This window comes from Miniopterus schreibersii, assembly GCF_964146895.1.
Source record: "Miniopterus schreibersii genome assembly, chromosome: 4".
Lineage (NCBI taxonomy): Eukaryota > Metazoa > Chordata > Mammalia > Chiroptera > Miniopteridae > Miniopterus > Miniopterus schreibersii.
In genome coordinates, this window is record NC_138105.1 from 6,024,719 (window position 1) to 6,039,978 (window position 15,260).

Below are 15,260 nucleotides of genomic sequence, written 5' to 3' on the forward strand. Positions count from 1 at the left end.
CGTTCCCCGTCAGGCACCTGAGAGTGTGCCGCCCTGGAAACGACAAGCTCAGAGGAACTTGCCCTTTAATGCTGGGCAAGACTTAGCACGCGCAGGTGGGGGCTACGGTGCGAGGTCTGACCGCAGCACCGGTCAGACGTGACCGTCCTCCCGTCCGTGCCCCAACTGCAGAGGCTAAGGACGGGGAGATGGAAAGCTTTACACAAGTATCCAAGAAGAAATTGATCACACCAACAACACAAGACGTGCCGAAAATTACAGGAGACGGGGGCACAAACGTAGGGTAGAAAGCAGAATCCAGAAAGTTTGCCAGGTCGCCAGAAAGTTTGGACCAGGGTCAGAAATGTAGCAGGAGATGGGCCTGTGCGTTTCTGCAAAGCCAGGAACGTATCACAAACGCCAAACAGACGAGTGCGCAGCGGACATCGCGGGGTGGCCGACACGGAAGTCAGAGTGGAGCGGAGGCGGGAGCTGTGTTCTCCCCGCCGCACGGGACCGGGAGCCGACCGCGAACTGGGGCGCCGACTGGAACCCCAACGTCGAGCGTTAGGGTTAGGCTGAAGGAAGGCGTGAAGGAATCGTGGTGCCCGGCGTAGCCTGCACAGCCTTCCTGTTGGCCGTGCGTCCGCGTGGAAGCACATCGCCGTGGGTAAACGTAGCTGACCGAGGACCCGCGCAGCCCTGCGCCGAAGCGAGAACTAGTGCCGGGGAAGAGTACCGAGGACGGTGCCGAGGCGACAGGGAAAGCAGACCTGCGGTGGAGGACAGGAGAGACCCGACGACTGGAGACGGACAGGAGACGCGACGAGCAGGGTTGGAATCCCGAGGGCAGTTTTCAGCGACTGTCGTTGCAAAAGGTAAAGAGAACCGTGGCAGTGGTCAGTGTGAGGAAATAGAGAACAGGGGGAAAACCCTGAGATCTCTACCAGAAGACTCAGGGAGCAGAGGGAGACCAAACCCCGACTAGCGATGCCGAGTGACGGGCAGAGCGCGACCCGAGCAGGAGACAGGAAGGAGGCGGAAACTGGAGACTGGCGCTCTGCGCAGACGGGGTACTGATGCTCTGAGGAAGGGCCTGTTCGTCCAGAAACGAGGCGAGTGCTGCCCTGAAAGTATTCGGGAGAAATAAATCGGCAGTGGTAGAGCAGATAGCGATAGAATTATTTCAAGTCACAGAGACTAAATCTGTCAAAATCCTAATGGGGACATGTCAACAAATAGGAAAAAAAAGAGCCCGCAGATTGGAAACATTCAGTATGATTCCAGTCTGCAGGAAAGGAGACCGGGGTGCAGTAGCCACAGGACTCTCTCGTTTCCCACGCGGGTGACGTGATGTTCAAGGGGATACAGCAGCGGCTTCTGCCTCACACGGCGCGGGGAGTGCTGGGTGTTCAGGGGACTCAGGAAAGCAAGAGGCGCTCAGGCCTAGTGCCAACACTCACTGGGCGCTGGCGGGCTTCGGAGAAGTTCAGAAGGGGCTCAGTCTGTGTTTATAGATGAAGTGAGGCCTTTGCACGCCCATGGAAAGCTGTGGGCTGCTCCGAGGGACGCGGGCGACTCCGCACCTGGCTGTCCTCATGCACAGCCTGCACTGTGGGCAGGAGGCCGCGCTCGGCACAAACCACGGGACAGGATGGTTTCCTGTTAGCAAAGGCGTCAGGCTGCTTGTTCAGTCGGCACAAAGAGCAAGTCATAGAAAAGCTGGGTAGACTCAGAGGGAGGAGGGGTAAGTATTGGGGGAAGAAATATCAATGACTAAGCTCTGCAGGTGACGCCACCTGACGGGCAGAAAGTAGCAATGATTTGAAGTGACTTCTGATGACAGTGAAGGAGGAAAGAGGCAAAGCGGGACTGCATCTGACCAACAGGAAGATAGATCCTGCTGCAGAAGAAACGCACAACTTCAGCATCCATAATGAAGACACTGAAATGGGTAACGCTCTCGCTGACCTCGGTCCAGCCCTCGGTTCCAGCGCAGGCAGCAGCCGAGAGGCCAGGAGATCGGAAGGGCTGCAGTGGAGAATTAGGAAAGGCCACCAGGAGCACAGACGTGCCATGGAGACCGAGGCTGAGACCATCCAGCCCTCGTCGTCTCAGTCGCCACGTGCAGATGCGAGAGCCAGACAGGGAAGAGGCTGATGGGAAACTGGTTCATCAACGTGGTGGAGCAGAGCTCTGCAGAGACCTGGGACTGCGAAAGGGGCAAACAGATGGGTCTCAGAGCAAATGAAGCCAGAAACTTCCTGGGCAGAATGACAGACTGAAGCTGTCAGACACGTGAGGAGGCAGGTTCGTCGGGAAAGACAATAATGCCGGGAACATAGAGGCAGCGGGAAAAGAAGAGACCAGACGTGAGCCGGATGGACTCCATGGAAGACGCCACAGGCTGAGCCTCCAGGGCTGAGCAGGGCTGTGAGGACAGGACACTGTGGGCGTCATTCACTCGGGTCCCCAGGAGTCGGAGCCGACTCAGTGGTACGTGACACACGTATGTAATATGAGCAAGTAAATGCAGTATTTGAACATTTGCAAAATCATGACATACGAAAAGCCAAGTGCGTATCTTTGCCATAATGATGACGTGATGGGCAATAAAGTAAACGTCACTCGTATGTGGCGTGTTTACCCTCAGACATCGTCTGCACTGAAACGATGTTGAGTTGTTTTCACACTGAATCGTTAGGAAGGTGTCCTTGAGAATCACTTTCCACTGGCTGTTGATAAGTATATTTTGTTCTGTTTTGAGCATAGGAAGCCCTGAGACCCCAGATTCTTTAAGTGCTGGGTGTTGGGGAGAGAAGGGTGAGTGTTGGAGTCAGGCTGTGTCCTGGGTAGAAGCTGAGACTGTCTCTGTTCCGCAAGGGGTTCCCTGGTCCCTCGGCTGCAAGGCGCATGCTCAGTGCCCACGCACAATGTGACCGAGGTGCAGCTTTCCTCCAGTTTTCACCCTCTGGCTGTAGTGCATTCGGGTTTCTGTGCTTCTCGTTCCTTAAAATCAAAACCGTTGAACTGCATCACCCTGGGGTCAGGTTACCACCGAGGCCCTGCCTCCCGGAGCCCTGGACGCGGGACACAGCGCTCCCCAGCTCACGCCAGCGTGCTCCTGTTTCTCTCCCTGTAGAATGGGATCACCCCTCTGCACGTGGCCTCCAAACGGGGAAATACGAACATGGTGAAGCTGCTGCTGGACCGCGGCGGCCAGATCGATGCCAAAACCAGGGTGAGTGTCTGGCTTCCGGCTTCCTGCACTGTGACTTTTGTGTCATTTCATCACCTCCCTGACGTGCCAGGCCCTGAGCCATGGAAACCCAGGGTTTTGGGAAAATGGCCTTCTCGGATTTTATTTAAACCTCAGACAATATTTAAAGGTTTCACTTTGCAAAGCAGAATTTAATATTTTCTCATAAGTACCCAGAAAAGCAGAGCACCAGCCCCCTAAGGAGACAGTTTCCAAGTCCTCACTGACTTAATTTTCTCAGAACAAAGATCGAGGGTCCAACCCACACATCTCTGGTTGGATGGTTTAAGGAGGAAGCGAGGAGAGTGTGGCTTTTACATGAATCATGTCAAAAGGCTTTTGCTTCCACTCTTCAGTTCTAAGTTATTTTCCTCAAGGGTTGTGCTGACCCGACTTACCCAGGGCTCTGCTGTTGCTTGTGGAAAAGGCAGCCATTATCTGCTGCACCTGACTCAGGGCATCCCCTGCACCTGGCTCAGGACACCCCTTCACCTGACTCAGGGATCCCCTGCACCTGGCTCAGGGCATCCCCTGCACCTGGCTCAGGGCATCCACTGCACCTGGCTCAGGGCATCCACTACACCTGGCTCAGGGCATCCCCTTCACCTGGCTTAGGGATCCCCTGCACCTGGCTCAGGGCATCCACTACACCTGGCTCAGGGCATCCTCTGCACCTGGCTCAGGGATCCCCTGCACCTGGCTCAGGGCATCCACTACACCTGGCTCAGGGCATCCCCTGCACCTGGCTCAGGGCATCCCCTGCACCTGGCTCAGGGCATCCTCTGCACCTGGCTCAGGGCATCCCCTGCACCTGGCTCAGGGCATCCTCTGCACCTGGCTCAGGACACCCCCCTTCACCTGGCTCAGGGCATCCACTGCATCTGGCTCAGGGCATCCACTGCACCTGGCTCAGGGCATCCTCTGCACCTGGCTCAGGGCATCCTCTGCACCTGGCTCAGGGCATCCACTGCACCTGGCTCAGGGCATCCTCTGCACCTGGCTCAGGGCATCCACTGCACCTGGCTCAGGGCATCCTCTGCACCTGGCTCAGGACACCCCCCTTCACCTGGCTCAGGGCATCCACTGCATCTGGCTCAGGGCATCCACTGCACCTGGCTCAGGGCATCCCCTGCACCTGGCTCAGGGCATCACTCAGGGCATCCCCTGCACCTGACCCCGGCTGTCTGGGTGAGTGCAGTACCCTTCTCTGTCATTTCAGCCTTAAGGAAAATAAATGTCTGAGTTTCTATGCACTTCCAACAGTAGGTAGTGAGACGGGCAGGAGAGTAAGAATGTGCGCAGTGTGGCCTTTGCTTGGGTCCTCGCCTCACTGGAAACAGAAAGGGACATTTCTGTGTAGAGGGAGACACAGCGTCTCTCTCCTTGACCTAAGCGTGGTTCTCTCACCCACCCGTCGAGCTGCCCGACTGAGTCCAGGAGACGCCCTCTCCAAGGTGCACTCGCTTTAGAAGGACGGGGACTGAGGCCTAACCCTGGCTCTTCGCAGGACGGGCTGACGCCGCTGCACTGCGCGGCCCGAAGTGGACACGACCAGGCGGTGGAGCTGCTGCTGGAGCGGGGGGCACCCTTGCTGGCCAGGACCAAGGTGGGTCGCTGTGGGAGGGCGGCCCGCGGCCCCTCTGTCCTTGAAATAGCATCAGCAGGCATTTGCTAGGCGGTTGGTGTCTGTGTGCGCGGAGTGAGGAACGTATGCCAGACTTTTAAAGTGATTTGAAAGGAACCAGTACCTGTAGCGAGATGTAGTAAGTGCGTGCCCTCAAGTTCTTTCTGTGTTTTACCTGCTATTACTGCCGATGGAAAAGTGCATATCGCTGTATTATAAGTAAACAAGAATCTTGTGTATAGATGAGACAATCTTACATTCTAGGAGTCCACATTTTTATGATACCCTAAGATGGCTATAAATTACGTGAAGTTACCTTTTGAAGAAGCATAGTTAGCTTTCCAAGGCGAGCCTTCAGCTGCAGTCTTTGTCTCTCAGGAGATGCGGTGTGGCCGTGGCAGGGTTTCCCCACGGAGAGCGCACTCGCCCCGCGCCTGCACCGGCGGGCAGACAGGCGCAGGGTTCTCCGAGGCGGAGGCAGCAGACCTGCCTCGTGCCTCAGTGCAGTCGCCCGGGGAGCCCGTTCTGACACGTGGCACCAAGTGATGAGGTTTTCATTGCAGAATGTGTTTTAAGAGGTTTGTTGCAGTAAGTTCCTCACCTCCAGCCTTACTTGGGGCAGCAGAAGCTGCCAGTAGACAAGTGAACAGGATGACACAGCTGTTCAGTGGGTGTGCAGCGACACCCGCACCCGTGGCACAATCGAAACTCGGGCCTGGACATGCCCTGTTCTGCTCCCGAGCCCCGGTCCGGGTTGGTGTCAGCGGTGCTGCCACCGAGCAAGCCCTGAAAAGGCAGCCAACACAAGCACATCGTTTCAACTTATACTGCATTGTAATTGAATATTTACTTGAAATTATTTGGAGCACAAGCCAGCCCACACGTTGAAATAGGTGTGGGATGAGCGCAGTCTTTAAAGGCCTGCCCCAGGCACAAAAGGTGGTCTTCAGATCAGAAACGCAGACTAGAAATGATCGTCTGCTATGCCCACTCCCGCACCCGCACCGGGGAGGCCGCACGCAGGGACCTGTCTGAAATGCAGCTCCCTGGGCTTGGGCAGTCATTTTCCAAGTTTTGTGGAGAACAGGTTGAAATTTAAATGAACATAATGTTTCAGACCAGCCATGTTACAACCAGTGAGAAGCCTGTATCCAATTGAGAAAGAACAGCTGACGCTGTTCACGAGCTCCGCTGTGATCGTGTCTACAGAGTTGGCCCCCAACTGTGTACCAGTCATGAAGACCAGGGGTTACCTGGGTGGCCTCTGGTAAAATCGGACGTCACCCCTGTTGAGGGCGCAGCGTGCAGGGTCTGTGCCTGCACGATTACATTCACTGACCTCTTTCGCTCATTCCCTCATCACGCATCACCTAGCGTCACCATGAGTAGCCTCAGTGTGCGACTGGTCACTAAGGGACTGTCGAGACAAGTAATGTGCAGTCTGTATCTTTAAGAAGGTTAGAATTTAAGTAAAAAGATAGAAAAGAAGATCATTACAAAAAGCAGAGGGCTGTGCGGGGTGAGAAACAGGAAGAAAATGAATAGCCTGGAGACACCCAGCTTGGGCATGGAAGGCGCCTCCCACCAGTTTTTAGTCTTTTCAAACTGTCCTCGTAGCACCCAGAAGCCACCTCTGTGAGGACAAGGCCCCTGCTGTGGCCTCAGGCCTGGGACAGGGCTTGAGCGGGTGCTCAGTGCATATTTCCAAAAACGAACAAAGGATTAAATGGTGAAGATTTTGTTTCCACGTTGTCGTTATCGGATAAACCGGCATTGAGACCGACAGGCGTGCGACGTGCCTCCAGGCGCTGCCCGCCGAGCTTCGGGATGCAGAGCGCTGTATCCACACGTCGCACGGCGCAGAAGTCCCTTCCCATCAGCTCACCTCCTGTCCTGCGTTCATTTTATGAATTTATAAATACAGAAACAATATTATGAATAAAGAGTATTTCAGAGACAAAGAAGAAATATTAGTAATTTAAAATCTCATACACTCTGCAGCCCACAAACGGCTGCAGTGGAGATGCGGGTGCATTTGGGGGCCGTGGGCCCGGGGCCTGCTCCGGCCTTACATGCAGGCACGGCCTCGGCCTCCTTGCGTCTCATCGCTGCCACGCTGGACGTATGGTCAGCTGTTAGTTTCTAGTGACCACATTTGCATCTGTTATTAAGAAAAGACAGTATTCCACTGTCTTTAATGAGACTATGTTTTCTAATTTAGTTTCTTTCCTAATTTTGCATTTTTGTCCTATAACCCTATTTATTTAACCTTAAAAAACAAGTGTCTTCTCTAGCCTGATAACTGTCAGTGAATCACCTGCTACTTTGTGTTCCCGACGTTGACCTCTGAGGAGTAAGGCTAAAGCATCTGGGCAGCATCAGTGATGATAAATTTAGATTTTCCTTAAAATTTAGAAGTTGAGAGGTCATTGGGCCCTGGTCCACATTCCTCACTGTCTCCTCTGTCCCCCTGACTGCTTTCTCCAGGCCCAGCTGGGTCTCTGATGGAGACAGGGCGTCGTGGGAGTTAAGAGCAGCAAGTCTGTGAGATGGTCCCGGTCTTGCTCCGCCTCCCCCGCCCCCTATTAGAGTGGGGAGTCCATGCAGAGAGATGAAGTGAATGCAGATTCTACGCGTAGAGCTGGATTTGGATAATTTAGCATAGCTGTCACTTGTCTCTGTGTATCTAGTGTTGCCCTGATAGTTGTGAGATCCAGCTGAATTGCCACATGTACCACATATTCATTCATGAAACATTACTTGTGTTTTGGCCTCAGAATAGCATAATTATGAAATTAAATGTTATCTTCGCTTTCCTCTTTGTCAGACATAATCTGCTACATACTTAGATGTCAGATGGGTGTTAGGCCCCCCTCATTCTGGGGGAGATCAGGAATTGACTTGTGTCTCAGAGCCTGAGCGTGGAGACTAAAGTGGGGACGTGGTCTGGCTTTGTTTCGATGCGCAGAACGGGCTGTCTCCGCTTCACATGGCCGCCCAGGGGGACCACGTGGACTGTGTCAAGCACCTGCTGCAGCACAAGGCACCCGTGGACGACGTCACGCTGGACTACCTGACGGCCTTGCACGTGGCCGCGCACTGTGGCCACTACCGTGTCACCAAGCTCCTTCTGGACAAGAGAGCCAACCCCAACGCCCGAGCCCTGGTAACGCCAGCGCCGCCTGCCAGCAAGCACGGGGGGGGATGGGCAGGCCCACGAGGCTGAGCGGGGTCGGTCACGCTCAGGGTGTGCACACGGGCGCCTGCCTCCGTCCTGCCTTCGCGGTCCCCGTCGCAGGCACGTGGTCGCGGGCGCAGGGAGATCGACGGGAACCCAAGGCAGCGCCCCGGGGTGGCGAGCGGGTAGACAGGAGGGCTCTGGAGGGGAACAGTGTGAGAGGGAAGAGGGGTCGGGAGAGAGGGAAACTGCCCTGAGTGCAGACTCCGCCCTGGGCTCGGGCTCGGGCGAGGGTGGTGAAGGTCACTCAGCTCTTTCTGGAAAGTGAGGTTCTGAAGCGGGTGTTGATCTGACCCGTCACAGTGTAAAACACCCGCCCGGGAGCGGTTTGCTGGGCAGTGTCCTCGCAGGGCTGATGACCCGGCCAGAGGCGAGAGCCGGGGCATTCATGCCACCCGCCCGGGACCGTCCCTCAGCCTGCGCTCGGCCCGGTGCGGAAAACCCTCCTTCCCCACGTTCCTCTCCCCGCAGCCGCGGCAGGAGGGCCTGCGCTGATCTGTCCTTGCTCCTGGTTCTCACACGAACAACAAACCTTTTCCCTGTACATTTGCATGGTTTATGTCGGTTAAATTAGTCTTAATACTTAAGATGATAGAATGCCGTTGGAATGATCAAAGGTTAAACCTTACTTTTATTTAGAAAATTTTCTTTAGAGTTAATTTATGCTCATTGCCTGGGAAGCAAATATACCTCTAGGGTTTGTGCAATTATGTGAGGATATTTATTTTCTCACAAGGAGGAAAACACTCATTTTCCATCAGAGTGGTCAGTAAGCTTATATAATATTGGGATTTAATAATAAGAAGCCTTTTAAGCGCTGCATCTACATGTGGCTGCTTATATCTGGCTCATTACACAGCTCAGAATCGGGAAACCACTAACCACGGTGAGGGATGAGCCGCCGGGTTGGTGAGACCACGCGTTTTCCTGAGGGACACTGGCTGACGGGGGTCCCCACTGGTACCATCCGCAGGGGCCACTGTCCACATAAAAATACAACTCTAAGGACAACACGCAGGGTGAAGCATGGGGCCTGAGAGCAAATCTTTATATAACATCCCCGGTTCCTCCACGTTAGCTGTTTGAAAAGTTCAGAAGTGCCTTAGATGCCTCCACAGTCCTTTGCCTCTCAGAGAGCTCTCCTTCCAGTTATTCCAGAAACTTCCATACTTTTCTTAAAAATATTTGACAAATTTCATAATCATTTCTTCATAAAATATATTTCATGAACTCTTATAAAAACTTTAAAATAAGAAATATAATTTCAAGATATGAACCTTCTACATAATAGTTTCTGCTAATATACAACAACTTATAAAAATGTTAATATAACATCAGGATATAAAAACTTATCCACATAAACAATGATTTCTGCTCATGGCAGCACCTCCTCCCTGGAGGCAGAAGTAGCAAAGCTGAAGCATTTATTTTGGAGGCAGTTTTGGGGGCAGTGATGGCCTCACGCCTCTGAAGCAGGCAGGTGAGCGGCGTCTACGCCCTTAAGAAACGACTTTCGTCCCAGAGCACGCTCACCCCGCTGCCCCCAGGTTTCCTCACCTGCCCTCTCCAGGCTCCTCGCCCCGTTTTCTTTCTGGGCGAGCGGCCCGTGTCCCGTGTGCGTTGTTCCCGTCGCCACGCGAGCAGGGCTCCGCGCAGACGCCCCGCCCACGCCAGTGCTGCTGCGGGACACGGTGCCGTGACGCTGTGACGGGCCCGCGTGTGCCGCATGCCGCGGTGAGGGCCGCTGTGCATGTCTCCGACTAACCCGGTTGTCTTTTGCACAGAATGGCTTTACTCCACTGCACATTGCCTGCAAGAAAAACCGCATCAAAGTCATGGAGCTGCTGGTGAAATACGGGGCTTCCATCCAGGCTGTCACAGAGGTAGACTGTCCCCGCTTGTCACCAACACCCTCCACTCCCCCACCCCGCCCCCGCTCGGGCGGGGCAGCCGCCGTGCAGGGAGTAAAGCCTGTCGCTCTGTCCGCAGTCGGGCCTCACGCCTGTGCACGTGGCCGCCTTCATGGGCCACCTGAACATTGTGCTGCTGCTGCTGCAGAACGGCGCCTGTCCCGACGCCACTAACATTGTGAGTACGGCTGGGCGCAGCCTGCGCGTCCGGGGAGCTGTGGGAGAGCCCGGACGCCTGTGCCGCGGGGACCGCGGACTGCCGAGAGCCCGTAGGGAGGGAGGGTCTCAGTCCCGGAGGCTTCCCGGAGGCGGTGGACGGTGCCGCTCGTGTTGTCTGAGCTCCGCCCGCCTCCCAGTGGCGGCTGCGGTGAGCGCTTCAGGGCCCACCGTGCGGGCCGAGCGGCTGTATCCCAGGTGATCGCGGTGAAAGTACCAAGTCGGGCCGCAGTCGGGCCCCTGGCTTGCGGAGACAGGCCGGGCGGAGGGCGCCCCGGCTTCACTGGCCCGGGCTTCCGTTTCCTGCCTCCGCTTGGCCTTCCGTCTTGGTCTGGTGTTGCTGGGAGAGGGGGTTCTCTCTCACTGAGGCAGTCAGCGTCCCACCTTCTCCACCCACCTAGAGGAACGCTGTCCCCCGGGCAGCTTTCTTTCTGCCAGTGGGCACGATGCCCCCAAGTCCCCCGCCTCCTCTCACCCCGTGTCCTTGTGCGGCTGCCCCGTCTAGAGCCCCCCCTTGGACCGCGGTCTGGTCATCGAATGCACATTCTCGCCTCTGTGCAGGGCACCGGCGCTCGGGGGCTCGCGGGACCCCGGGCGGCTGAGGACTTAAGTATGCCAAGGAAGCCTGCCCCCAAAGGAGCATCAGCGCCCCCCTTAGAACGAGCCCCATTCCCAAGGACAGCCGGCCGATCGTGTTGCTGATCTTTGGTATTTCATTCCCTTGTTGTGAAGCAACGTCCAGTTCCTCTTCTTTCTGTTTTTCCTCTCACGTCCCATTTCTTTGTATTTGACACAGTTTCTGTGCTGAAGTGTCAGATGCAGAGACAAAGTCCATGTGAAATAAGTTTATTTGATTTTAAATATCATTTAATACTCCCTGTTCATATTACTGACAGTTGGAGCACAAAACCATCCCAAAACTGGCACGTAAAGGCTGTTCATAAATTTCCCTAATTACAGCTTATTGGTCCTAAGGTCCCACATTCTTTACTAATCTTCACTTTATTAAGGGTAAGAGTAATTCCACAACATGCCAATGTGAGCTTAGTTTCTAGTCACTTCTTAGGACTTTGAAAGGAAGGGACAGCATCCCGCCTGTGCTCAGAGGCGACCACCTCTCGTTACCCGAGTCCTGCGCAGGCCGCACCCGAGCAAAGCGCTCGTGGGGCCCCACCGGGCTGCAGGGTCGCAGCCGAGATGGCGAAACCGCCTTAGTTACCACGCTGGGGTGATACCAGCGTGAGTGCATTCCATGCGATGCTTGATTGGCATCTCCAGAGGTGATCTTTTATTGCGAGGAGACTTTTGCAAAATCATTAAAGAAAGTCTGTATGAAGTGGTTGTGTGATTCTGTGGAGACTCTACATGTGCCTCTTAACCGACCAACTTCAGATCACCGGGCAGTTCCGATTTCTCCATATGGATCCCTCTCCTCTGCAAAAAAGTGCTATGTAGGCGACGTAGATTTTCACATACAAATAAATAAAATATTAATTAAAGCAATAACAATGAGGACGTGGCTTAGGTTCTTAAAAACTTCCAAATTTGGCAATTGCTGTATGAAACTTTAACTTCCATCTGTGGTCACTATGAAGTTCTTCATGGTTTTATCTTCAAGTTTGTCCATCACTTACTGTTTCTCTTCAGCTCCCTCCAAACAAACACGTGCAAGGCCCCTGCGCCCCAACCCTCCCCCGACGCGTCCCCGCGTGTCCTGCTTGTTTTTATCCTGGTGCGAAGAGCTCGGCAGGGAGGAGATGCCGCACAGGTAGGGCTGCCAGGCAAAGCACAGGACTGCCAGTTAAACTTGAATTTCTGGTAAACAGCAAATTGTGCTTTTTGCAGTTTCGGTTTTTTAAAATATATTTTTATTGATTTATTTAAAGAGCGAGGGAGAGGGAGAGAGAGAGAAACATCCATGTTGAAAGAGAAACATCGATCAGTTGCCTCCTGTGTGCACCCCGACCGGGATCAAACCCGAAACCTGGGCTGTGCCCTGACCGGGAACGGAACCCGTGACCTTTCTGTGCCTGGGGTGGTGCTCCACCCACTGAGCACACTGGCCAGGACAACAAATTATTGTTTTTAATATAAGTATGTCCCACCATTTCTTCAGATATGCTAAAATAATTATCTGCCATTTGGCGTTACAATCGGACTGGCGTTCTGTTTTCACTGGCTAAGCCTGCAGCCCTACGAGCGGAGGGACTCGGCTTCCCTAGCATGGCTGCCTGTGCCCGTCATTCTCGGGACGGAGGGTGTAGCTACGGATCCCAGCTCTTCGGGCAGTTAAGTCACGGCGTGAGACTGTCTGCTTGCTGTGTCCGTGCGGGTCCTCCCCGCCCGCACCCGAGCCTCCGTGTGCTGCCTGAGACCGTGTTGCATTTTTGGATGCAATGCTGTCTGTCCTGCTTTGAGGCTTCTGGCTGATGCTGTCGAGTGGTGGCCGCAGCTGTTGGCAGAGTCCGTTTTAACTCTGAGAAGAGGGGCATGACGTTTAGTAGCTGCTTCCAGCAGCAGCTCACCACCTCTTGCTAAGTCTTGTTTTTGTCTGGAAACTCACTGCACGTTTGAGGGTACCAGTCACTCAGTCACTCAGCCATGCCCCCTTTCCAGATTGCTCATGAATGCACCACGTGTCCACCTGGCCATGGCCGCTGGCATGGCGGGAGCCCCAGCCCACGCCCGCCCTGCAGGGCTGCCCAGAGCACAGTGCCCTGTTAGCAAGTTTTCCTTCTCACAGCAGTCAGTGGGCTCCCGGCTAAGTTCACTCTGCTTATTATGTTGGAGGGTTTCCCCCAATCCTTACAGTTAATTCACTTAAGATAAAGAAAGCACCAGCGTTGAATGCGATGAGGTGCCCAACAGCCAAGAAATGGAAGTTATTGATTAAAACTCTATACACCCTCTTTCATTTTCTTATTTACACTTATGAATAAACAAAGGTAATATACAGTGGTGAGGGAGATCTACAGTAAAAGTCAGCTGCCCCAAGGTCATCAAATAAAACCAAACGGACCACTGTTGGAAGGGGAGGGACCACGTGTGTCTATAGGACTTTTCTTTGAACGTAACACTTAATACTTTTGGGGTGATATATAGCTGCCAGTTTCAAATGTGCAAACACCATGAAGTAACTCACGTAAGTACACAGGGTATTGGAAAGAGCAAGACGAACACTGGAAACATTTACACTTTGAAAGCTCCTTCCCGACACTCGGGCTTGCGTTCGAGTCGGTGCTCCTGAGTCTGCGTTGACTTAACGTTCATTCAGGAAATTCATTTCTGTCTTTATTTCTACCAAAGTTAGTATAACGGCTATCCTTTGTAAGGCCTGAAAACAGAGGAAAGGTTTGAGGTGTGTGTTTTTTGAACGTTGAGAAGACCTGGCGTCATCGACTAGAGACAGCCTTTAGTGACAGAGCACAGCGAGAGGCCGAGCTGCGCGGGGGAAGCGTCCTGCCACACCCCGCGAGCCCGAGGACAAGTGTTGTTCCAGGAACACGCCACTTTATAGATCAAGAGGCTCCGGGTGCATTTTCTTCACGAAAGTCAGAATATATCATCGGAAAATGAGAACATTGGAGGATAGGTGACCACTGGTAAAGGAAAAATTACAGCAGCCGTCAGCTTCGTTCTTTTCAAACCAACTCACTTGAATGAATTTGTCGTAACGTCCTAAGGAACGGGGTCTGTGAACACCGGGGATTATGCCCAAAGGCCGCCTGGCATCCTCTAGAGTTTAAGGGTTTCCTGGGCAAGGAATGAGAAGGAATTACCCCCTGGGATTTGTCAGGCGTGTCCTGTCCCCATGACCAACTTGAAGACTGACTTAGTGACGTGAGAGCTTACTTAACGTGGTCTAATCAGCCATATTTTCCAGGACAGTGGTCACTAAAAGTAGTAACTTCTAGTTCAGTATCGTGGTCTTTTACAACTGAATGAAAGAAACTCTGCCTTGTTCAGAACTACATGTGGTTTTAAAATATGCTGTTTAAAAAAAGACAAAACCCTGTTTCCTAGAGTTAGTAATTAACAGGCTTCCCAATGAGAGAATTCTCTACGGTCTAAGCTGCCATTTCCCGATCAGTGTGACAGTCGGTGGGCACGGGATGCAAGAGGCCCTGATGCCCAGCTGAGCCCGCGGCGGCCCTGCTGACAGCTGCTTCTCCAGCCGTTTTCTCAGATAACTTCTGTAGTTAAATATACTCATTAATAAAAAGTAGGGGACCTCCAGGGCTGGGCATGCTTCATGCCAACAGTCACTGTCTAGTTTCCTAACACAAAGACAAGTCAGCAGAAAACTAGCACTTTATTTCAGAAATAAATGTTAAATTCTGGAGAGGACGATGGGACTGTGGTACAGAGGACGTGGTTTCGGGATGTGCGGACTTGACCTCCAGCATCTAGACTTTCTCATTAAAATCGACGGTGCTGTTATCACATAGTTGAGTGTGACAATGACAGATTTAAGTTCTGCCAGGTGATTACAGCCTCGGCCTCAGGCACCCTGGACATTGGGGCCAGTCCCTCGGTTCCATGGGCTGAAAAGAGTAGAGGGAGCTCGTCTTATCCTCACGAAGGCAGAGGGTTCAGAGTGGTGCTGCTCAGACTGAATGTCGGGGGACTCATCATGTCTTTCCACAGGTTTCCTAAGCCTTTGGGTTATTGTTGAATTTCACAAAAATGTCACGTTTTACTCTTTACCACTGAAACTGAGGGCTCACTGACGATCAACGCTCTTGTTTCCGGCAGCGCGGGGAGACAGCGCTGCACATGGCCGCCCGGGCGGGCCAGGTGGAGGTGGTGCGGTGCCTGCTGCGGAACGGTGCCCTGGTCGACGCCAGAGCCAGGGTAGGTGCCCGGCCAGGCCCCTCTTGTGCCTGGTCTCTCCCTCCAGGGGTGCAGGTGGGCCAGCCCTCAGGAACTGGCTTTCAGGCAAAGGGAAGGGAGCAATGAGCACACGGGGTGGGTGGGAGGCACTGGTTTCAGAAAGATGCGCGTTGGGACAAACGTGCCATCTGCACCTAAGAA

At 53.6% G+C, this 15,260-nt stretch overlaps 1 protein-coding gene across 26 annotated transcripts in view; it reads left to right on the forward strand.

Annotated features, from left to right (window-relative positions):
- ANK2 (ankyrin 2) overlaps nucleotides 1-15,260 on the forward strand; it is a 328,593-nt gene that overhangs the window by 227,355 nt on the left and 85,978 nt on the right. For 18 of the 26 annotated variants that reach the window (XM_081134240.1, XM_081134250.1, XM_081134261.1 and 15 more), the window contains 6 exons: nucleotides 3,122-3,220; nucleotides 4,746-4,844; nucleotides 7,831-8,028; nucleotides 9,885-9,983; nucleotides 10,090-10,188; nucleotides 14,982-15,080. In XM_081134240.1, coding sequence (XP_080990366.1) covers nucleotides 3,122-3,220; nucleotides 4,746-4,844; nucleotides 7,831-8,028; nucleotides 9,885-9,983; nucleotides 10,090-10,188; nucleotides 14,982-15,080 — 693 coding nt within the window. The remainder of the gene's footprint in view (nucleotides 1-3,121; nucleotides 3,221-4,745; nucleotides 4,845-7,830; nucleotides 8,029-9,884; nucleotides 9,984-10,089; nucleotides 10,189-14,981; nucleotides 15,081-15,260) is intronic. The other 8 variants (XM_081134246.1, XM_081134245.1, XM_081134242.1 and 5 more) reach the window with 2 other exon arrangements.